Below are 25,689 nucleotides of genomic sequence, written 5' to 3'. Positions count from 1 at the left end.
TGCTGTGTTTTCCACAAGTACATCATCAATTTAGGTGAAGAAGTAACACCTCTTGTTGCTGTAGCACAGAATTGTTTGCAGTGTCTCGAAAGAAGTGTAAAATAAATAAATGTTTTCAATGCATTGTTGTCAAGAGCTCTTTTAGTGTGTATGCTTCAGGAAAAATTGTACATAATACCTTTTCAGAGTTGTGCCGATACAGAAAATCAATAACTGAAAGGATTATTGCACCTCACTGAGAGAGAAAGAGAAAGCAGACCCCCTAACTTTCTTTCCTATGGCTCATTATGATCAATATGGTAAGACATTGGTAATAGCTGTGGAGGAGTCTCTGACTTAAAATGTTCATCCTCCAGACTGAAAGAGAACAGTGTAGAAATGAGAAAACTGTGAAGGGGCCATTAACTGGACGATATGCTTTTTTGTAGAGGTTCTACATGTTTTTTTGGGGGGGTGGGGGGCAGTGGTTGGGGAACTTCCGTCTTACGCATTGCACTAGATGTCGTTAATATTCATTATAGATGAATAAATATGGCTATTTTGCACTCCAATTTCAAGGTTTTTGTTTTCTGTTTTTAGTTAATGATGCAGTCAAATGTCTGAAGTATTCCACCTTTCCCTGGTTGACGCTGACTATGACAGACAGACATGTTCTTTTATCAAACGAGAGGTAGGCCTTAGTATGTTTGAATGATGACCTGAGTAATATTGAAAAGTGTGTGTGTGTGTGTGTGTGTGTGTGTGTGTGTTCGAGTGTGAGAACCATTAAAATGGTTCATTTTAACCAATTTACTCCGCCTTCGGCATATTGGCTCATAAATTGCTCTGAGCAGCGAACCAGCAGTGGTCGTCGCTCACTAGATTTAAATTCACCCACCCGCGGGGGTGTTTGTTAGTGCTGTTGGGGAAGGTTTAAACTAGAGTGGCAGGGGGATGGGAACCTGAGCGGGGAGTCAGAAGGGAGTAAAGTTGAGAGCAGCAAGAGAGGGGAAGACCCAGGGGGAATTTACAATACAAATAGTACAAACAGTTGTTCAAGAACAAGTGAAAGGGATAAGCGTAGAGCAGCGGAAAGAAAGTGTACTTTAGGCACTACAGATAAAGTGAAAACTAGAAGGTGTAAGGCGATTAATCCAGCATCAAAGCTGAAGGTCAGGCTAGGATGTGTGGCCCAACTAAGAGTTGTAAATACAAATGCACGGAGTATAAGGAATAAATTAAATGAACTACAGGTTCAAATTCAAATTGGAGGATATGACATGATGGCTATTACTGAGACATGGCTGCAGGATGGTCAGGATTGGGAACTAAATATACCAGGTTATAAGGTCTACAGGAGGGATAGGGAAAATGGAAGAGGGGGAGGAGTAGCCTTAATGATTAGAGATGAAATCACTTCAATGATAAAGGGGATATAACGAGAGGTAAGCAGCCAACAGAGACCTTATGGGTTGAATTGAGAAATAGGAAAGAATCTAAGACTATCGTGGGAATTGTATATAGGACCCCTGGCAGCAGCTCTGAAGTGCTAGATTGTATAAATGCAGAGATTAGACAAGCGTGTAGCAAAGGCATAGTGGTCTTAATGGGGGACTTTAACCTTCACATAGATTGGGAAAAGCAGACTAGCAACTGTCAGAAAGGTAGTGAATTTCTTGTGTGTTTGGGATAGTTTTCTACAGCAGTATGTCCTAGAGGCAACAAGGGGGCAAGCCATACTAGATTTAGTAATGAGTAATGAACCAGATTTAGTTAACGGCTTAACTGTACGCGAACATCTATCCAATAGCGATTGTAACATGATCGAGTTCAATGTAGTGTTTGAAAGGGAAAAAAGTGAGTCAGCTGCTAAGATTCTAGACTTGGGTAAGGCCGACTTCAATGGCATGAGACAGAGACTGTCCACGGTAAACTGGGCAAATCTGTTAATGGGTAAAATGACTGATGATCAGTGGGAAATGTTTAAAGAAACATTTAACGTACCCCTGAGGGGCAAGAACTCTACTTGCCAAAAAAAACAGCATGGACAACTAAAGAGGTAAGGGACAGTATACGACGTAAGGAAAGGGCATACAAAAAGGCAAAAAATGGCACAGATCCTGGCAAATGGGAAAGATACAAAGATCAACAAAGGGTCACAAAACAGATAGTAAGAGCTACAAAAAGAGAGTATGAAAAGAAACTTGCAAGGGATATCAAAACCAATACGAAGAACTTTTATAGTTACATTAGGAAAAAGAGGGTGGTCAGGAGCAGTGTTGGCCTCTTAAAAACTGAAAGTGGGGATATTGTCATTGACAATGGGGAAATGGCGGACATGTTGAACGATTACTTTGCGTCAGTATTTACAGTAGAAAAAGAGGATAGTTTGCCGGAAATCCCAAGAAAACTAATATTGAATCGGGGACAGGGTCTCGATAAAATTAACATAAGTAAAGCAACAGTAATGAAGAAAATAATAGCACTAAAGAGTGACAAATCCCCAGGACCAGATGGTTTAAATCCCAGGGTTTTAAAGGAAGTAGGTGAGCACATTGCAGATGCCGTAACTATAATCTTTCAAAGTTCTCTAGATTCAGGAACTGTCGTCTGGATTGGAAAATTGCACATGTCACTTTGCTTTTTAAGAAAGGAGAGAGAGGGAAACCAAGGAATTATAGACCAGTTAGCCTAACATCTGTTGTGGGGAAAATGCTGGAGTCTATAATTAAGGATAGGGTGACTGAACACCTCGAGAATTTTCAGTTAATCAGAAAGAGCCAGCATGGATTTGTGAAAGGTAGGTCGTGCCTGACAAACCTGATTGAATTTTTTGAAGAGGTGACTAAAGTAGTGGACAGGGGAATGTCAATGGATGTTATTTATATGGACTTCCAGAAGGCATTTGATAAGGTCCCACATAAGAGACTGTTAGCTAAGATAGAAGCCCATGGAATCGAGGGATAAGTACGGACTTGGTTGGGAAGTTGGCTGAGCGAAAGGCGACAGAGAGTTGGGATAATGGGTAAGTATTCACATTGGCAGGATGTGACTAGTGGAGTCCCGCAGGGATCTGTCTTGGGGCCTCAATTATTCACAATATTTATTAACCACTTAGATGAAGGCATAGAAAATCTCATATCTAAGTTTGCCGATGACACAAAGATTGGTGGCATTGTAAGCAGTGTAGCTGAAAACTTAAAATTACAAAGTGATATTGATAGATTACGTGAATGGGCAAAACTGTGGCAAATGGAATTCAATGTAGACAAACGTGAGGTCATCCACTTTGGATCAAAAAGGGATAGAACAGGGTACTTTCTAAATGGTAACAAGTTAAAAACAGTGGATGTCCAAAAGGACTTAGGGGTTCAGGTACATAGATCATTGAAGTGTCATGAACAGGTGCAGAAAATAATAAGGCTAATGGAATGTTGGCCTTTATATCTCGAGGACTGGAGTACAAGGGGGCAGAAGTTATGCTGCAGCTATACAAAACCCTGGTTAGACCGCACCTGGAATACTGTGAGCAGTTCTGGGCACTGCACCTTCGGAAGGACATATTGGCCTTGGAGGGAGTGCAGCGTAGGTTTACTAGAATGATACCCGGACTTCAAGGGTTAAGTTACGATGAGAGATTACACAAATTGGGGTTGTATTCTCTGGAGTTTCGAAGGTTAAGGGGTGATCTGATCGAAGTTTATAAGATATTAAGGGGAACGGATAGGGTGGATAGAGAGAAACTATTTAGGGGGCACAGTCTAAAAATTAGAGCCAGACCTTTCAGGAGCGAGATTAGAAAACATTTCTACACACAAAGGGTGGTAGAAGTTTGGAACTCTCTTCCGCAAACGGCAATTGATACTAGCTCAATTGCTAAATTTAAATCTGAGATAGATAGCTTTTCGGCAACCAAAGGTATTAAGGGATATGGGCCAAAGGCGGGTATATGGAGTTAGATCACAGATCAGCCATGATCTTATCAAATGGCGGAGCAGGCACGAGGGGCTGAATGGCCTACTCCTGTTCCTATGTTCCTAAGTCACCACGTTCTTTTTGGAGGCAACTCCCTTGAACTGCGAGTGGTGAAAGGATCTCTAAGGCTCCTCAGTCAATCAGCTTGAAGCAAGCCTCGCTGTGAGAACCAGGAAGTGCAGTTCATTCACAAATAGCGCAGACTAAAAATCTGGATGTGCCCGATAAGGTATTAAAAAATGACATAGAGAAAGCAAAATAAAGAGAGAAGATTAAAAGACTGAGGGAAAAGAGACAGAAGAAAAAAGTTTTTTAAAATTTTTTTTTTTAAATGTCCAAAAACTATTGAAATCAGGAGTAATGAGACTTCACATTTTCAAAAGTTAATTTTTAGCGCCAGAGAGGTTGTTTGGCAGTCATTAAGACTTACCACGCTGTTAAAACTTTAGACTTATAAAACTGAGCGTACCTGTTTTGTGACGAGATTAGTTTGTTTCCAACTGGGCAGGAGAGTAGGCTGGCGCTGGTCCATTGATTGCAGCCGGCGAGGTCCCTTTAAGGCGAAGCTGTCAGATCTCTGGCGAACCAGGAAGAGCACATTCCGGATTTCCGCATTTGACTCTGCATGTGTGGTTGCCGGAACTTGCTGTTCAATTGCGCTGCTAATAACGGTGACCACTGTTGGGCTCACCGTTATTTTAAAAGCAATTTCTGGGCCATTGAGGTAGACACTGAAATCTAGTGAGAAGTGTAAATCCTTCTCATCGTGGGATCATATACATGAATTGAAACAGAATGTGTTTATGTATTTGGCCTTCTATAAACCAGAATAGAGACATTCCACCTGAGGATAAACAAGTGTGCAGCTAAGCCAAGTTTCGCAGGCATCTGCAAAAATGGATTTGAGCTTCTTCACAACATGGCTCTTGCTGTTTATACATTTCTAAAACTACCCACTCAAACCCAAAATATATGTTATGGGAAAAAGGTTTATCCTCTAAACGTTATATTTTTTGAATAGTTCTCTGAAAAGCAGCAATCGCACCTTAGTTCGCAATACCTGTGAGCTTCTACAAGATGTTATCATACAGGATTTTCCGGCTGAAATCTTCCTTCAGCGCCCAAAGATCGTCCAGGTAAGAAACACACTATTCATGGTCGTAGGTTAAATATTGACCCATATTCAGTCCTGTAAGAATAAAATCTTTCCAATTTCAGAGTTAGGTTATATATTGATAGAGAAACCAAAGCCTTATTAAGTGAAATGTGATTAATAATCAAGCAAGGTTGTGTATTGGTATTGGACTAACAATCCAGAACTCATGAGTTCAAACTATACCGTGACAAGTTGTGAAATTGGATTCAATAAATTTGGTGATTATTGGGCTGGCACCAGAAAAAATCACCATGGAAGCTGCCAGATTGTCATAAAAACCCAATTGGTTCATTGATGTCCTTCAGGGAACGGAACCCGTCACCCCTACCTGGCCTGCATTCAGCTCTAGTCCCACACTTCGTGGTTGACTCTTATTGTCCTCTGAAGTAAAAACGAACAATTGCTATAAAGTAAGGAGGCTTCCCATTACCTTTTTAAGGCAGTTCAGGGGTGAGCAATAAATGTGAGCTTACTAGCGTCACTTAGGTCCTGAGAACAAATTTTTTTAAAAATCACGATTCATGTCGCATAGAAGATACAGTTCAATGATTATTAGAAATTAGATCTCTGTTTTAAAAATGCACTCTGCCAATAATTGCATTTCATCGGGAATTAAAACTGCTACTGCTTTCTCTGAAATTAATAGCTAATTGTGTTTAGAAGAACTAGATGTTAAATTTCTTTGTCTACATGATTTTGGTTTTAAAAAAAAATCTTGTAGCAGCTCAGGAAAGCTTGTGGTTAATTCAACAAGCAAAAGCTAAGTATTAAATTGTCTCACTTGGTATGATAACATAAGGGTACAGTGTCATTTTATATCTGTGGAAACAAACTGTCAAATCTTGTTCAAAGACAGCATAAAATGTGTGTTTTTCATGATTATCATGAACTGTTCCCTTTTCTGGTACTTTGCACATTGCCATCTGCTTGAGCAAGACAGATCTGTAGGAGGGCGACGTATGGTTAGCAATATGAATCTATCATGAATTAAAATTGTTTTGTATTTACCAAAACCCATCAGTAACAGTTAGATTTGGTTTTATTTATTTTTTTTAAATTTGGAAGAGATTTGTCTTCAGGTACAGTTGGGTTAGATAACACGGCTAAATTAAGCTTCAGTTTGGAATTTAGGACAGAATTCAGGAAGAGCTACAATAGGTCAGAAGTCTGGCCTGGGATCAATAATTTCAGATGCTCTTTAACTTTAAGGTTGGATCATGCTTGGAAACTGGCCAGTTGTTAGTCTTATTTGACTAACCTGAGCGAAATGCATTAAGTAATGCTGCTGGCTAGGCTGCAATCTCCACACATATTGGCATGTTGATTATTCATGTGTGAGCCTCGTAGTGAGTGTTAGCAGGCTATTTATCCACCGGGGACATCACAGCTGAACCAATCCTATTCCCAGCCAATGTGTGCACATGTGCACATCCAGAAGGGGGCACTGGGTAAGAAGTGGTAAACATGTCCATTTTGATTTTGCTTTCCTTACCTAGCCCAGGGCACTGAAGGCAATATAGCACCTTTGCTGCCACCCTGGCTATAGTTGGCTAAGTCAGCACAGATGGGGAATCAAACCTGGAACCTTCCTGTCTGCACGGCTCATCTACTTGCCAAATAAATTTGCTGAACCATTGAGGGAGTTCCTTGCTTTTTCATTTAACCATAATCACTAATATTTTAACTCTTTCCCTTTTAGAACCTTCTCTTGTTGACAAAATTAGCATTTGGGAGAGATGGAACACAACATTTAGCAATGCAAGCTGTAGGTTGCCTGACCCAACTGTGCAATTATTTACAAAGTAGACTGAACTTCCACAGGGATCCCAGCTTCTTTTCTGCAAAACAAGGTAAGTTGAACTACTTACTGTCTTTCACCCAAATATTTTAGTTTAAATATGACTTAAAAAATTACAGTAGGGACCAGGCTGTCTGTGTCTCAAATGGTGAAGCATGTAGTTCACTGTTGGCTTTGTGAACATATGTGGGAAGCTCACTAATGTTAACTGCATGACTGACTGACCCCATCAGAAATTAATTAACCTAGTCTAGGCTGAAAGAATTCCATATACATTACAAAACGGAAACTGGATTTTTTTTTCATTGGTTCATGGGGTGTGGGCTTTGCTGGCAAGGCCAGCATTTATTGCCCATCCCTAATGCTCCAACCAGTTTGTGTTGGCGTTTATCCCCCACACAAGCAGTATCACCTATAACCAAACACCCATCTAACCTATTCTTAAATGTTGACATGGTCTCTGCTTCAGTCACTAACTTCAGTGGTGCATTCCACAGGTATACAACCATGTATGTATAAACAGTTTCTCCTGCTCTCTGTCCTAAATCTCTTAACATTGTATATATGTCCCCACATTCTACTTCCTCAATCACTTGAAACAGTCTGTTTGTATCTACTGTACCTCTTCATTATTTTGAATACCTCTACCAATTCACTTTGTAATCACCTCTGTTCTAATTAAATCAGACTCAAATTTATAAGTCTTTCTTTGTATTTGTATTTCCTCAAACCAGGCAACATCCTAGTGAATTTGTACTGTAGTTTGCCTCAACATCCTTCCTATAGTGTGGAGCCCAAAATTGCACACAGTATTCCAACTGTGGTATTACTAAGGGTTAATCAGATTCACCATTACAACTCAACTTTTACATTCAACACCTTTTGCCATAAACCCTGTGTTCTATTAGCTTTTTCAATTCCCTTATCTACTTGAGGTGTTGCTTTTAACGTCTTGTGAACCTGAATCCTCAAATTCATCTGTTCTTCCACATCACATGGCATTCCTCCATTCAAAGTATAATGATTACTTTTTTTTTAACCAAAATGTACCATCTGACTTTACTGACATTGAATTCCATTTGGCACTTTTTTTGTCCATTCCACCATCTCATTAATATCCCTTTGCAGCTTCCTTTGGTCTTCAGAATTATTTACTGTACCAATTTGAACATAATTCCCTATAGCCCTATATCCAAATCGTTGATGTACACAATGAACAGAAATGGTCCCAGAACGGAACCCTGTGGAATACCGCTACCTCCTTGCAACCACTCCGAGAAACCGCCTTAACTCCTGCTCTCTGTTTCCTCTTTTTTAACTGGTTTTTAATCCAATCTGCTACCCTCTCCCTAATCCCATAATTTTATCCAATAATCTCTCGTGTGGTACCTTGTCAAATGCTTTCTGAAAGTCCATGTACACCAAATCCACTGCATTTCCCCCCTCCATCACATCCGTCACCTCCTCCCAGAACTCTGTTAAGTTTACTTTCTGAAATCTGTTGGCTGCTTCTAATTATTTTCTCTTCAGGATATTTAGTAATTTCATCTTTAATTAAAGATTCCAAACTTTCCTAACTGGTCTGTAGTTACTCGGAATAGCTCTTTTTCCCTTTTTGAAAATGGGTATTACATTGGCCACTTTCCAATCCTCTGGCACACATCCACTCTATAGAACCCTGAAATATAATTCCTAGGGCCTCTCCTATTTCTTTTCACCATTTCAAGTTTATAAAACTTAACTAATTTGTTTAATATTTTCCTTTTATTTATTTATATTTCTCAATTTGCTTTTAAGCAATTCAGGATTTACCTCCCTCACCCAATATGCTTCTCTATTTTGTAAACACTGAAGGGAAATACTTGTTAAGCTTCCCTGCCAATTTACGTTTGTCTTCTAGTAACTCGTTATCCTCTCCTCTTCGGGGTCCCACCTTACATTTGACAATTCTCTTTTTATTGATATATTTGTAGAATAATCCGCTTTTTTATAATATTTTTGAAGATTGTCTCCTTGCTTTCCTTATTCCTTTCTTAACCTTTTTTCTTATTTTCTCATTCTCTAATTTTTAATCATCTTAATTTATATAGGCCTCATACACACCCTTCTTCAATTGTTTCCAACTTATTTTATTTATCCACAGCATTCTTAAACTTGAATTAGTCACCTTTTTCAATGGTATATATTTAGCCTGTAACTCTACAATCTCCTTTATAAAACTATCCCAATGTTGAAATAGACCTGTGCGCCAATGTCTCTTTCCATCTTACCTGGAACAGGCTTGATGGTCCAGCTGGTCTTTATCTGTTCATCTTTTTTGTACATTCATATGTTCTTTTTTCGTACGTTCACCTCAGCTACCTCATCGTCATGTTTCTAAAATCTGTCCTATTCCAATCTGTGCCCTTGTTTTTGTACTAATATTTTTGCCTTTCAATTTGAAACTAAATCTAATCATATTATGGTCACTACTCCCGAGGCGCTCACCCACACTTAATTCATCTACCTGATCTATTTCATTGCTCATAATTAGATCTAGCAATGCCTGTCTTCTTGTAGGCATACAAATGTATCGCTTGAGAAAGGAGTCCGGCACATATTTCAGGAATTCTATTCGCCTTTCTCTATATATTCCCTCCCTGTCCCAACCAATGACTGGGTAATTAAAATCTCCTAGATCAATGATGTTATTATTCCTACTCATCTTTTATTTCTCTACCACAGTTTGTGGGGGGGGGGGTCTATAGTTCAACCCCACTGATTAAAACAACCCACGTTTTATCTTTGATCTCTTAATTATATTCAGTATGACTGGTTACTGCAGCATCGGGACCTTGAAAGATCTAGAGCGTACTTGAGTGACATTTGAATTTGCCTGATCTCTGGATGAGTTTTGCCAATTCTTGGACACAGCTAGGTAATGGAGCATGACTTAGGCAAGGGAGAATGTAGAGAGACTTGAGTCTTGAAGGGGACCATCCAGGTCTACAGGTAGTGCAAGAGAGCACAAAGCTGATCCCGTATCGGAAGGAAGAGTTAGGAGTAATGACTTGTTAAGCTGCGGCTCTTCAACCTTGCAAAGAGGCATCTTGGAGGGAATATTTACAGAGTAAAGTAATGACAAAATATAGAGAAAGTAAATCTGACACAATACTTGATATATCAAGGCTGAAGGATAAGAGGGCACAGGCACAAGGTTGCGAATGGCAAATTTAGAATAGATGTCTGGAATTTATTTATTTACACACAAGGTGATCAAAGGCAAGGAAAGGTGGTTGAGGCTAGACATTGGAGTGATTTAAGAAACCGCTGGAAGCCGTAAAGGGAAGACAGTAGGGAAGGTATTACAGAAGGACAAAATCAAAATGGGATGAAGGGCTGCCTTCGTCCGAATCTATCTTGTGAAATTGAATTGTGGGATTTGAGCATACACATGCTTAATGTATGAATACGAAATTCATTAAGTTACTATTTAAATAGATTTATTAACCCATTTATTTTAAATGAGATCCGGAGAAATTTAATATAGGAATAAATACTAAGAATGGCAAGCATAGTCTACTGTTTGAAGTTGGTTAATTATAACTATTAGATAATTTGAATTTTTTCTTGTACTTTTTCTTAATATTGTAATTACATTTGTATATTTGCAATACAGGATAATAAAAAAGATTCATGCAAATAAACAGCTTTGAATTATTATTAGTCTGTCCTGTGGAATCAACTGTGGAAACATGCACTTTCATGTAGGCTTTTATAATCTGATAATCTGATGATCTGATGTGCAATTTATAGACTGATGCCAGCAAAGTTTTAATGGTCAGCTGCCTGGCTTAAATGTTTTAGATGCCGTTTTTACTCCCATGGCATTAAATGCTATTGATGCTAAATACTCAGTGAAAACTGATTTTTTTTTAAAAGCAGTGATTTGTCTTTAAACACAATAGTACCATTAACAGCAAGCAGGTGGATCCAATGAAATGGATGAATATAGGGCTCCCAACGAGAATGAATCGTAGAATCTCACCCATGTCTGCTCTTTAAATGAGCTTTCCACTTAGTCCCATTCCCCTGTCGTTTCCCCATCTCCCATTGTGGAGTCTTCACCACTGTGGAAACAGTGTAAAAATTATTTTCCCAACCTCTGCCTTTCATCTTTGGTTTATGCCCTATAGTTATCAACTCATTGACCAGTGAAAATAGTTTTCCTTATTTACTTTATCAAAACAGGTAGTAGTCATTTTGAAAATGTCTATCAAATCTCCTCATAACTTTCTCTGCTGTAATGAAAAGAGCCTCAGTTTCTCTCGGCTCTGCTAATAGCTAAAGTCTCTCATCCCTGGTATCATCTTAGTGAATTTCTCTTGCACCCTTTCTATGGCTTTGACATCCTTTTTAAGGTAGGATGCCCAAAACCGGATGTAGTATTGTAACTGCGGCCCAATCAATGATTTGTGTAGGCTTAGCATTACCTTTTTTGCTTTTGTACTTGATGCACCTGTTTATAAAATCTAGGATCCCATATACTTGTTTTTTTACAACTTGTTCTTCCACTTCTTTAAAAAAAAATGTTGTATCTGAAATCCTAAGTCTCTGCTCCTTGAGTCCTTTTAAAGTTTAACCATTTAGTGCATGTTTCCTCTCCTTATCCTTCCTGGCAAAATTTCTCATTTGGCTGCATTAAATTTCATCTGACATCTATCTGCCCAATCTGCTAACCTGCCTGTGTCCTGAAATCACATACAGTCCTCTTAACAATTAATCACACTCCCTATTTTCATGTGATCTGCCAATTTGATATTGTGCCCCCACACCCAAGTGCAGATCATGCTATAAATATATTGTGTAACATTCTATAGTTTATTGTAATAAAGATATAAACATAAAATAGAAAGAAAAGATATAAAATGTTGGCGGGAAACCTGACTTGGACTAATTAAGTGAGGAGCAGCTGTAGTGATGGAGATATGGGCTGAAAAACAGGCAGTGGAGATCTGACGGTCAGTGTTGGTTGTTCTTCTCGATTGGTACAGGAAGAATCTTCCATTTCCTGATGCAGAATGATAAACTCCTCATTGTTGCACTAACTGTGTGCAAAGTGGCCTGACCATCCTTTTTGGATTCTTTGGAAGTAGGACTGTTAACAGTTTAGTGGGCCCGAGAACAGGGGGTGGACCAGTCCTGATTGCGAACAGGGACAGAGTAGCCATGTTGAGAAGCCCACAGAAGGGGCAGAGCACTGGGGGAGAACTAACGACTATGAGTGGGGAGGGAAGCTGTGGAAGTGTCCGCAGGTAGAAGCAGAAACCTGATTGAGGGAAAACGTAGCACTGGTGAAGAATGGGCCAGTGGCTGACCCGGGAAGCAATGGTAGCCAAGCACAGGCCTATTGCCAAATTGCAGCAATAAGATAAAGGACGCATGAAAATGCAGCAGCATAGGATGGAGAAATGGAAGACCTGGTGGCACAAAGGGATGAAACGGCAGGGTTGAAATGCCAGGATACCTGTAAGGGAGCAAGACTTTTAAAAAAAAATTTAAACAACACGTTAATACTTGTTTGGTACTTACCTCAACAAAGATGGCTGATACACTGGGGGTTGAAAAACTTAACAAAATCAGAGCATGGAACTGCATTAGTGAGACAACTGCAGCAGGGAGTCAGCATCACAGATTGCCACATAACTATCAAGTTACTTACAGGCATCACAGGATAAAGATTACATAGAATTTTTCAATGATATGTGGCAGGACATACTAAATTTAGTAATATACTTTGAGAAGAGCAATGGTCCCAGTATTCAGCTGTGGTGAATACCACTGTTTACAGCCTTCTAGTTTGAAAAACATCCATTAACCACTCTTTTTATTTTATGTCCTTTAACCAACTTCCTAACTATGCTGCCATATTTCTTTTGATAACATGTGCCTTAATTTTGCCTCTTGTGCGGCATCTTATCAATTATCCGTTAAAAATCCATATACACAATATCCTTGTACGCTCTGTTATTTCTTCAAAGAACTCTTTATTACATTTGTCAGACACTACTTGCCTTTTACATCTACATGCTGGTTGTTCTTTATTAATCCATGATATAAACAACTTTAAAAAAAAACAAGTGCCCACATTTACACTTGTGTAAACAGTAACCCTGACACTAAGTTACCTTTTTATAATATATTGGAAATGGATTTTCTTTTATCATTTTTGTGTCTTTTTTTGTGGGCCTTTAGATTTAGTTTCCCAGAACTCTTCCGTGGCTTATTCCCAGGAAACACGGGGGATACATATTTCCCAAAATCCATCTCCCAGAAGTACCAGTCCTAGACCATCTGTGATTGGGCGAACTGTTCAGCGTCCCAGAGGGGATGGCCAAGATGGTGATGCAGTATCTTCAAGGTAAATGAAAGGTTGCTTGGGGATCATACTACCTATGACCTCTTTATGTATCCTGGAGATTTGCTCCTTTTCAGTAGACAACGAATGCTGGACCATGATACATTCTGTTAATGCGAAATGTCTATTTGTGCACTTGCACATTTTTTTAGGGGTTATGTTTATTTAGAGTGCACTGCACTTCAATTTTAATTGAAGCACTCAATTCCATTTTACAATTATTTACAAAGACATTCTGATTGAACTTTGCCAGTCTTTCATTGAAAATAAAATCTTCTGGAGATTTATTTAACTGGACTAGTTTAAATAAGTAAAAACAGAAAATACTGGAAAATGTCGGACCTGTGAAGAGAAAATCTGGTTAACATTTCAGGTATAGAACCTTCCATCAATTCTTACAAAGGATCTATGCCTGAAACAATCTCCCTTTTTCTCTTGATGGGTGTGGAATGATATGCTGTGTATTTCCAATATGTTCTGTTTGTATTTCACATTTCCTGCACTCTGGTTTCTTTCTTTTATCTTTCCTGATTGGAGGAGAGGTGGCCAAGATTGATCTTCATCCATTGCTAAGTTTAAGACGTTTGCTTTTGCTAATGAGCCATGTTCTCCTTTTTTTTCTTTTTGAACATTAAAGGCTGTAGCATTTTCTTATTTATACAATGAGGCAATTTTTTATCACTGTAATTTCCTGCAATGACAGAAAGAAAGTGATGGAAAGGGAGTCCCTATTCCTTGAAGTGCAAAGGAAATTCATTACAGAAAGTTTCACAGTCTTGAGTCAAGCTCCATAGATTTATGAGCTTGTAGGAATTAAAAACATATTAGTGTTTGAGTGAACATTAGAATGTGGAAAAGTAAGAAAGTCATTCAGCCCATCCCTGTCCAAGTGACAGCTTGGCCCAGTTGGTAGTTGGCTATAGATTCAAGCTCTACACCAGGACTTGAGCCCTAAAACAAGGCTGACACAGCAGTGCAGTACTGAGAGAGTGGATCGATCTATAAATTGTCATGAGTATTTAGCTCCAGTAAAAAAAAAAAGGGAAAATGAGAGACTAAATTAGGTATTATCAGAGAGATTGAGTATAAATTTATAGAGGCTTACTGAAGAAAATTATTTGCGCGTAGAGAACGCCGAGTGCCATTAGCCTCCCTGTTATTTTGACAGCAAATTCTGGGCCATTGTGTTTTTCTTTAATTAAATTCAGTCTTAAAAATAAATACTCCATATGTTTAATGGACTTGTAATTATGTCACTCTTGCTGTTCACAAATTTGATGACTGAGTAAAACTGTATGTTATTGACAGGTGTGCAGCATTGTTACAGAAATTATTCATTGTCCATGGGTAAGAAAAGAGGTGGGTCAGACAAGTCGAAATCTTAAACCCCTGCACTTGTGTTAAATCAAAAGTGTCAAAAAGGTCATTGAACTGAAACATTAACTGTATTTCTCTCTCCACAGATGGTGCCTGACCTGCTTAGTATTTCCAGCGTTTTCTGTTTTTATTTCAGATTTCCAGCATCTGCAGCATTTTGCTTTTGTTATACCCATTGTATGTTGTTCTCTCTCCTGCCCGAGCATTCTCTTGGTAGCTGCCAGTCAAAGTTTGACAGAACACCCCTTCCTTCGGAACTGGGTGATGTAGCAGTCTTTCAGCTCTGGGATTTGGCCTAGACTGATGGGATGAAAGTCTCCTCTCTACAGGCTGTGGGGGTCTTAACATGAAATGAGTTGAGGCTGTCTTAATAGAGTTTAAATGGACATGAACCCACAGTGCAAAGCTCAATCTAATTGGCAACCTCTATCTAATAGGCCACAATATGTCTGGTGTGGTAAATGGACAAATGTAACATTAGTCCAGCTGGGGCTACTCTCTGAAGTTGGGTTGAGGCTGATTTTTGTGGTACAGTAGAGGGAACTTTGCAACTAGCCATCCTACACCTGACCTGGGAGTGCTTGACCAAACACTAGGTTCATGAAAGTGTTCTGTTCCACAGCACTAACCTCTCACCTTGATGAGTGCAAAAATTCACAAAATAAGATTTTCTTTTACAAGCCTGCTCTAATGAACAACCTTCTTCAAAATCCATTGTGATGGGCCTATTCCAAGGGTGACTCTGAGACAGAACACTTGGCATCTCATCCAGTGCCAGATAAGCAACTAACCTATCTTCTAACCATTCACCAAGACTCTTCACAAAGATTTAACTTTTAAAACTTCAGAAGCACAGCACCTTGAAATTACATTTGGCATGTTCTTTTTATCTGGTATTTACAGTTTATCTGGGTCATTTGTGATAGGGGAGGCCTAGAAATTATGAATATGGTCCTTAAACGAAAGCCACAGGATTCCTCTTCCCAGCCCTATTTGAGAGATCCTTCTAGGTGTCTGCTAATTCCTATTTCATATAGTTCATTTAAATACCTTGTAGATACTTATCCAACTAAGCGTTGAAATCTTTACTTTTTCTTAAGCGAGAAAAAGATTGAGAGTCAACAGTGATGTCCTTCCTGCGATACTATATATCCATATATTTTTTAAAAGGCTGTTTCACTTCTAGCTGCTATATTTGTCGTACATTTCAGTAAATTTTGGAGCAAGCCAAATTGCAAACTACAGAACTTTGATGCATCTGTTTTTTTTTTTAAAGTATTGACCTCGGTGATTGTACTGTCCTTCTGTAATATCTTCATACTAATCCTGAATTATTGCCAATTCCATAAAATTACAGTACAAATACCTCAAAATAAAAATTAAAAGATAGCTTGTTAATCATAGGGATTATGTTCATCTTGTTGACATTGACCTTCCATTCCCCATTAGGAGACGAAGGATCATTTAAGTTTCTTTAAAGATCAGTCAACATCTCTTGTTCAGTTGGGAAGAGATTGCTGGCAACTGCCTTATGAAAATTTGCATTCTTGACTATTTGATTCTTTATTACTATGGAATGTGTGGTATTGATAAATTGCAGAGCAGTAGTGCTTAGAAAGAGGAATTGTCTCTGATTTTTCCCACTTTGCTTTGTATCAGGATAATAGTCCAAAGTGATAAATTGTTTGGGAGTAAATGAGGGGTGGAATTGAATTTGCCATCATAGTATGTTATTTCTGTGCTGCTCACAGTCCAGCCTGTCAATCATGATGTCATTGGTTTGCACATTTAGGTTCAGAGCCAACATCCATTTAAAGCAAAGCAGAAATTGAGTACAAGTCACACATTTCAGATATATGATCTCTCTGGACAAGAAAAAAAGCTTTGATTTTCATCTGGCTGTTGTGCTTAACCACTTGACTTGAAAAATTTTTACTTGCTGGTAATATCTATTGTGTGGTGAAGCTATTTTCCAACTAACACTAATCAGTTGCCACCACTAGGGCAACGAGAGTAATGGAGAAGCAATGGAATTACTGACCCAACTCCTGCTTTATGTTTTTAATCTCAGGTTGGCCTTCACTCCTCACAGCTATAAATCATTTTATAAACAGTCAGAGAAAAATCCATGGTTATAGGTCTTGCTGGAAATTTCTATTTTGGAGAAAGTTCCACAATTTTTTTTTCCAGTAGACACACAGTGGCAAATTTTAGTTAATGACTGTTTAATGGTAAATCTAGCAAAACTAACAAAGTGATATGCCTACTTAATCCCAATTTAGATGACTACCTCTAAGTACATTATCGATCTGCAATAGCAGCTATTTATAAGAGCAAAATAAACTTTTTCCTATTGTGCATATTTAAAAACAAAACACTACCATTCTCAAGTCATTGATTGTTTGTTTGAATTTGTTTTAGCAGTTTAATATAGGATGAAGCAATGCCATTTGTTTGGGTATTACAAAAAATGTAACTTCACTATCCCAATCTCAAACTCTGTTTTGATATTTCATTTTTCTTGTCCTAAAGGGTGGAGGTTGCAGAAAAGATTTACTAGAATGATTCCAGGGATGAGGGACTTTAGTTATCTGGATAGACTGGAGAAACTGGTGGTGTTCTCCTTGGAACAGAGAAGGTTGAGAGGAGATTTGATCGAGGTGTTTAAAATCTTGGAGTCTAGACAGAGTAGATAGAGAGAAACTGTTCCCATTGGCGGAAGGGTCAAGAACCAGAGGTCATCGATTTTAAGGTGATTGGCAAAAGACCCAAAGGTGACATGAGGAAAAACTTTTTTTATTCAGTGAGTGGTTAGGATCTGGAATGCACTGCTGGGCTGTTGTGGGGGAGGGTGGTTGAGGCAGATTCAATTGTGGCTTTCAAAAGGGAACTGGATAAATACTTGAAAGGAAAAAAATTGCAGGGCTATGGGATAGGGCAGGGGAGTGGGACTAGCTGCATTGCTCTTGCATAGAGTCGGCACGGTCTCGATGGACCAAATGGCCTCCTTCAATGCTGTAACCTTTCTATGATAAAGACATAGTAACATCTTGCAAAAAAAAAAATTCATGCAGCATATAAATACCTTAATGTGATGGATTTGATCTTTCACATGGGTGGAATTATTCCATAGTAGGGTAACTTTGTAAAAAAAAAAATTCATACAGGCACTTACAGCAGTAATACTTCTCATACAGTCTACTATACAAAGTTGGAGAACTAGAAGTGGCTTTTCTTGTTTTATAATTAAAAAGAATGGGCCGGATTTTGCTGTTCGTTAGACTTGCACTTGCCCATAGATTTTCTATGTGCTTTTGCACGGTAAGTTCCTGGAAATTAGAGATCCAAAAAGCACGGGGCCCTCTATGGGGCAAGCAGCTGTGTATCCCCTTAACTAATCAGATTGAAGAATCGTTAATAACAGCGCAGTCAGAACCAGGAAGTGTAAGTTAGAATAGTGAATTGAATGTCAAATCAGGTACAGAAAGTGAAATAAACAGAGGGCAAGAAAGATTGAACTAAGGGACAGAGATAAAAAAGACAAAGAAAAAGATTTTTTAAATTATTTACATTTTTTTTAATATCCAATAATAATTAAAATATGAAGAAATGAGACGCTACATTTGTAAAAGTTAATTTTCAGTGCCAGAGAGGTTGTTTGACAGTAATTAAGACTTAGATTTGAAATGACTTGACTTAACTTTTTTTGGCGAGTTTATCTATCAGGTAAGTACAGGAACTTCATGCCATTCAATACATTTGAACTGGGAGCCAGGCAGCGAGATACCATTCTCATGCAGCTTTTGGAGGAGCAGGGCATCTCGGCCAGCAATTTCCGAATTTCTGTGTTTAACTACACATGTGTGGTCATCCGATTTGCACGTGAATAACGGTGAGTGCTGTTAGCCTCACCGTTATTTTTACAGCAAAATCCGGCCAATTATTTTTGAATGATGAACTGATATTGAAAATGTCTTTATATGTTTTCATGGAGCTGCAAATTTGTGCTAACTCTGTGACTCTTGTGAAAAATTGAAGCCCAAAGAACTTAATGCTATATCCTTTCTTCTTGTTTGGGGATTTTCCAAGATGTCAGCCAGCTAGCTCTTTGCTAACATTAAGAATTTTTAAAATGAAGTTTTAGAAAGTTCAGAGTCAGTCCAGTGGACTTCCTGGGTGTTTCTTATACAAAGCCAAAACTATGTCTGATTACTGACTGGTCAAACTCCTTCAGTTTGGTGACTTCACCCCAGTTATACTGCAGTTTTTCTGTTGATGAGATGTGGTTTTTGAGTTTCATCAGCACATGGTTATGGTTGATGTGGTTATGAAAAACCAGGAGGGATGTATTTTGGCTTATGAAAATGACTGTATGCGACGTCTGTCCTAGTCAACACTTTTGTATAGTGTTGAGAGCTGGTGTTCAATGAGAGAGACACAAAAATAGAGTCTGTTATACCATTAATGATTTACAGTCCAATTTTCTTTATAGCTTTCTGCAGATGGAATGATGAGTTGTTTGCTTTGTTAGTATTTTTGTTTCTAAATGTTCTTTCTATTCTAGTGGAAGCAGTTCCCAAGGAAATCCTAACTCGAGAAGTCCGATGTCTAACCATTCTGTGACTGAATTGGCCCACTTGGAGCTGCCTGAGATGGAAAGTGAGGATTCCTTGGAGCTTCAGTTCCAGCAGCTTAGCCTCCCGCAGTTTTGTGTGGTTGTCCTGGAACATGCAGTGCCCATGCTCAGAACAGGTAACCAGCCTTGTGGAAACTGTTCTGAGTAACATTCAAGTTTTATCCATGTGACTTTATGTCACGTAGCCCAAGTTGAAAGTGGGGGAACAATCGTTTACAACATGGATACAAGACTAGGGAAATAGAGGTCAACTGGCAGAAAGAAACTGCCTCAGTGATTTTTTTTTTAAAAAGCTCATATGCAGAACTTGGTGGTACAGTGTGGTAGAATGGCTTTGAAATTAAATCCTGCTGTGCTTGGACGGTTATAATCTCATACAAATTAATTTGGCCCATCTAAATTTGAAATTGCACACTGGTGCAACTGGAGGTGCTCCTGAGGTTTGTGTTGAGGCATATTGCAGGGATGGAATAGAAGGAGTTGAATAAAAAAAATTTAAAAAGGAAAAGCAATGCAACAGTGATAACTCACCTATTTAATAATGGATAGCTGAGACTGCTCTAAAGGAGAATGAGACCCATAATTAGATTTTTGCCCTGTGATTCGTTATGGTAATGGATCTATTACTGTCATGTATCCATTGGTGTTGCACATAGGTAGTCTCGAGTCAAGTTGTGATCTTTAGCTGCTAACATACTTGGTGCCTTTAGTATCACTCCACACTGTGGGGAATTAACCTAAATAAGGATCGTCAGGTCAATTAGAGGCTAATTTGCTGTTGTAAGTTTATCTAAATTTGTAGCTACTCAGTTCCTCTTGTTGGAGGGAAGCCAAGTTGAAGGAAGTGACTGGCTTTCTTTCTCTTTTTATACTTTCTTTCTCTTTTTATACTTTCTTTCTCTTTTTATACTTTCTTTTTTTATACTTTCTCTTTTTATACTTTCTTTTTAAGATTGTTCTTTAAAAGAGAAAGGGAATTCTAATTAATTCAGTGTTTCCTCAACACTGGGTGTCATGGCAGATAATGATGAGCAATGTACTTCATGTTGATGTGTGATGACAACCATACTGAAAGATCAACTCACAGTGATCATAACGCAATGGTTAATCATGAGATAAAAGAGTTGATTACCAGGAAATGCAATTATCATAAATAATAATCCCCGATGTGGGGGAGGATCAGCAAGATTTGACTATTATTAATTTGTAAGTTGTTGGCCTTTTAAAAAATTATCATTTCTTGAGTGGGCAGTTGCTCAAAATGTACAGTGCTTTTGAGAGTAGAGGACACTGGTGGCAATCAAAAATATAATGTACATTGCATAAAGTTTTTTTTTATTCATTCACGGGATGTGGGCGTCGCTGGTGAGGCCAGCATTTATTGCCCATCCCTAATTGCCCTTGAGAAGGTGGTGGTGAGCCGCCTTCTTGAACCGCTGCAGTCCGTGTGGTGACGGTTCTCCCACAGTGCTGTTAGGAAGGGAGTTCCAGGATTTTGACCCAGCGACAATGAAGGAACGGCGATATGTTTCCAAGTCGGGATGGTGTGTGACTTGGAGGGGAACGTGCAGGTGGTGTTGTTCCCATGCGCCTGCTGCCCTTGTCCTTCTAGGTGGTAGAGGTCGCGGGTTTGGGAGGTGCTGTTGAAGAAGCCTTGGCGAGTTGCTGCAGTGCATCCTGTGGATGGTGCACACTGCAGCCACAGTGCGCCGGTGGTGAAGGGAGTGAATATTTAGGGTGGTGGATGGGGTGCCAATCAAGCGGGCTGCTTTATCTGGAGAGAAAGTCTGGGGTTGGTGGGTAGTAGCTCTTGTTCAAAGAACTCCATCATTCTGCATAGAAGAATAATATACTTACAATATTTTGTAAAAACAAAAGTTTTACAGCTTGCATGGAGAGCCTCATATCAGGTTGTTCTCATTGCCAGGCTTCTCAATGACAGCACAGTTGCAGCAGCACAGTTCCCATTCATTCAAAAGTGACTCCATAATAAACAACTGGGACAGAGATTTCAGACTAGCTTGTGAGCTCCTCATAGCTCTGTCTGACCCCAGGAAACCATGCTACAGGTTGTGATCCTGTATTCCCAGCTAGTACTGAGATTTTCGCAGGTCATGCCTTATGGCTACTGTTTACTGTGGAGCCACAGCAAGATGGACTGGGGCACTTTGCATCAGTAACATCATCTAGGGTGGCCTAGCAGAATCTCCATGCAGGCAATAATATCCCTATTTGTACAAAAAATGCAAATAATATAGTGGTACTTTTCTATATGAGGTGGTGGCATACTTTTAAACGTTAAAACAAAAAGTACTCCCCCATACACTTCATTTCCCTTCTCGGTGTTTTTTTTTTAAGTGCAACATTTCATTAAGTATTCTGATGAAGTTTTTCTTTAACTTATTTAGGTGCACATATCTTCATTGATTCCTTGAATACTATTCTATTCCAGTGCAATTGTACTGTTTATAGATTTCATCTCTTAATATTCAGTATGTTCAGTTTATAAAATATAGATCTTTTATACTGTTGACTCATTACTTTTTCAAGCATTAAGTTGGCAGTAATCCTTTTTGCAGGTAGTAGGAAGATTGTGATGTGCGTGCTGGAGTTGTTGACTGAAGTGGTGTTACTCATCAGTGATTCAATCTCTGAAGATGTCTGGGTTGATGATAGTCTTACAGGTCGAGAACTGGTAAGATTATTCATTATGTACTGCAGCTTATGTTTATGCAAACTGTTCATGATACACTTTGTGAGTGTATTATTTAACTGGATGCTGGCATTTTTAAGCTTGTTTGCATCGATTTCTGAGCTACCCGAAATCTAATTTATTGGTTATGTTTATAAATAGAACCCCAAACCCGATTAAGATGAATCAGAATAGGTCTGAATAGTTGTTGGTCTGCTTATCTGAGATCAAGTACAACCTTAATTTCTTGTTTGCCAATGCACTGAATTAGTGATGTCTTAGTTCAGTTCTCCGTACAGAATGTGAAGTGATTTTATTTTATTTATTTGCTCCCCACGAGTGTCAAGTGTAATGCCAGCTGTTTTATTTTCTAAAGGTTCCCAGTGGCAGCAATGGGAAACTGCCACTGGGAGTTGGGAAGGGGTAATAACAATTCATAAGTTACTTTTCATACTTTATGATGCCAGTCAAAACTAGTGCTGTCTCTACCACATTAGATAAAAGAAAGACTTGCATTTATATAGCACCTTACATGACCTCAGGACGTCCCAAAGTGCATCACAGCCAATGAAGTACTTTTGAAGTGTAATCACTTGTAGCGTAGAAAATAATAATCATTTTCCTGAGCTTCTGGAGGCCTGCTATGTACAGGATAAGACTCTGTCCATGCATTGGATAGTAATAGATACCATCGAAGTTGCGGGAAGGAAGAGATAATTCTTGTAGCACACCTTGATTTTAAAAAAGGCCATAATATATAACAGCAACGTAGTGGATGTTTGTATTTTCAGATTTTTTAATTCCACTGGTCATGGTAAACCTAAATTTGACTCCTGCTTTTCTGCCAATACAACTGATAACTGCCCTAGGGTAAATCTTGCTTCAAATCTCACTGACCGTTGTCACGAGAAAAGTACCGCAGTTATTTAGACAAGTTACATTTTCAGTCACAGCTGCCCGAACTATTGGTGAATATTTTGGTTCTGACCAGTAGGGGGAAGCAGTAAATCAGTAATAAGTATATGTTGCAGAGACACTAATAATACTGTAGAGTTCTCTAGCTATACTAAGGAATGCCCTGAGATGCTTGAAACAAATCCTGGCTGTATGAGTGCAAATAGGTGTCTGAACAGTATTAGTCTGGGAATCTGGCCTCAGTAAAGGTTTCCTTTTTGATTCTAAAGAAAAGCTCCTGCTTAACTCAGAACTTCTGGAAATCAGAGAGTCAGACTGTAGCCATGTGATGTAATACCAGTTTGATATGCAGACAAAATAAAGGGGGTGGGGAGAGCTCTGAAGCATGAATCCAAAAATCTATAATCTGTAATTCATACTTTTCCCCCATTCCTTCTCATTTGTTCAACTTTGACATGCAAATTAATAAGGCTTTTATCTCAATGGGGGTGAAAACAAGAATAATCCCTTTTTAGAGCTTGACACCAAACAGTAGCCATATTGGCCAAGAAGTTTTCCTACCCCAGCTCCCTTTCTCTTGCTTGTTTTGTTATAAACACACCATGAAAAAGTTAATTTATACTTTTGTGCCCAAGTCTCTTTTTCTGCAACTAATAATGATTATAGTTGTAGTTGTATGCTTTACAAACATTATTTTGTAAAATTTGGGAGTTTGTCTCATCAGTGCATTTGTTTTTAAATTGAGCTTGGTCTGAAGCACATGGGGTCTGTCATCATATCAGCTGAATTGTTTCTGGTCCATTCTCCTGGACTTTGATGACAACACCTTCTTCCAAGGTCTGTAGGTCTTGTCAAGAATACTTTCTACTAGCTGACGCCCCAAAAATATTTGCATTGTTTACTGATATTGCACAGCTTTCAAAAGTGCGTGAACTGCTTCAAGTTAAGCAGCAAGGCTTAATGTGAGTACTTAATTGAGTGAAAGGAGATCATTCAAAAAAAAAAGTGAGGAATCACTCAGTTCCACATGAGACCTTAGGGTCCCACTGGTTGATGGAGAGTTGAAGGTTGAATGCAGGTTGAATCATTCCCACAAAAGGCCTACAATGGCAGCTCTGATTGAGCCCTGTACGTTGTGACTGAAAAGTGATCAGAAGGTCCTCGTGCCCTCTAGGAGCCGTAAGACTTTGCACTCTGTAGGTTTTGTGAAAACTTGGTACCATCTGCTATCAAATTTAAAATGTCGTGCATTGACACTGGTTCTCTGCTTCAGGAACATGACTCACAGTACTTAGAGGGCAATCTTGCTCATTATGTTGCTGCATCAGCTGATGCCACAGCACTCATCGTGATACTGGTAAAGACAACGACACTGACCAGCGCTGAAGCAAATATGGAACATGTGGATATTCCCTCGCCTTGATTTTTGATGCCAAAAAACAATGTTGGCTGATTTATTTCCCATAAATCCCTTGGCCAAACTACCAACTTAAGACCTGTTTTTTTTAAGAGCTTGAAAAATTTTGACTCTTTCTTCATCCCTTGCAGATTTTTCTTTTTTGCTAAGACTGATCCAGATCCAATCTAATACTGCAAGACTACTGATCAAGAATGTCAAGGACTCATTATGGTTTAAGTCCTTGTCACATTTATTTTTAGCAGCTTCTGATGTCATCCCAAGAGCACAGCTTGAGCTGGAATCCTGGATTCTTTGATTTTTCCATGATTTAGCTTTCCCATCCACAAAGCAAAGCTGCACCAGTACTTTTGGAAAGAATGTAGGCCATGCCTGCCTGGCCTAACAATTCATATTCAGCCCTGCAGCCATAGGGAAAGCCCCTTTTTAATGCACCAGATTCTTTTGTGATGCTCCTTATTCTTTTGTGATGCTCCTTATTCAGATGAATTGGAACAAGTTTCTCATCCGAAGTAGGATCCTGTATCCCTGTATCCTTGGAAAAAGAATCCAAATAGCTGGCTATTTGGGGAGCTGAGTTTCTGACGAGCGCAAGCTCCTGATGACACCAGGGACCAATTCCACAGCCAACATGGACAGACTAATTCCAACTGTGAAATTCTTGCAACATTGTCTGATTGGAGCACTTAAGTAGGATTGTCGTCTGCGGCTGTAGGAATCTTACTCTGTAGGCATGTCTGGCTGACAAATCAAGTTTTTCTGTTACCTGCAGACAACGCCATTAGTAATTGCTTTTTCTGAAAGCTGTGTGCTTGGGAGGTGACAACAGGAAAGTTTCAAAGCAATTTCTGGCATGGCATGTAAGTGAGCCTGCCCAGTCAGCCGTTTATAGCAACTGAGATGGATAGATTTTTGTTAGGTAAGGGTATCAAGGGATATGAACAAAGGCAGGAAAATGGAGTTGAGGTGCAAATCAACCAAAATCGAATTGAATGACGGAGCAGGCCCAAGGTGTTAATGGTATCCATATGATTTATATCAATTAGTGTTAATTGTATTCAGGTGGTGTGTATCAATTGAGAACTCTATTATATCCATTTATAAGAGAGCTGATCTAGTGTGTGGTGTGGGCGTAATGTGGAGCTCTGTGAATAAAGGCTTGGAAGCAACTGAAGACTAGGCTCTAATATTCCATCTTTCACCACCGGGCTATCCAATTTATAACACAAGGGGCTGAATGGCCTACTCCTGTTCCTATGTTCTAATCCTGCACCAGGTCCTATCTCCCCTATCCTTGCAAAACTACATTGACTCCCTTTTATAAGGACCAGGTGAAACATAACTAGT

At 39.0% G+C, this 25,689-nt stretch overlaps 1 protein-coding gene across 2 annotated transcripts in view; it reads left to right on the top strand.

Moving 5' to 3' along the window:
• The window catches only part of rttn (rotatin), a 316,401-nt gene that overhangs the window by 62,412 nt on the left and 228,300 nt on the right, over positions 1-25,689 (top strand). For both annotated transcript variants that reach the window (XM_067981445.1, XM_067981444.1), the window contains exons 5-10: positions 580-670; positions 4,976-5,090; positions 6,810-6,960; positions 13,143-13,308; positions 19,247-19,434; positions 21,898-22,013. In XM_067981445.1, the coding sequence (XP_067837546.1) occupies positions 580-670; positions 4,976-5,090; positions 6,810-6,960; positions 13,143-13,308; positions 19,247-19,434; positions 21,898-22,013 (827 nt within the window). The remainder of the gene's footprint in view (positions 1-579; positions 671-4,975; positions 5,091-6,809; positions 6,961-13,142; positions 13,309-19,246; positions 19,435-21,897; positions 22,014-25,689) is intronic.

The sequence above is a fragment of the Heptranchias perlo genome, chromosome 3 (assembly GCF_035084215.1).
Source record: "Heptranchias perlo isolate sHepPer1 chromosome 3, sHepPer1.hap1, whole genome shotgun sequence".
In the NCBI taxonomy this organism is placed as follows: Eukaryota; Metazoa; Chordata; class Chondrichthyes; order Hexanchiformes; family Hexanchidae; genus Heptranchias; species Heptranchias perlo.
This window is presented reverse-complemented; position numbering and strand designations above follow the sequence as displayed.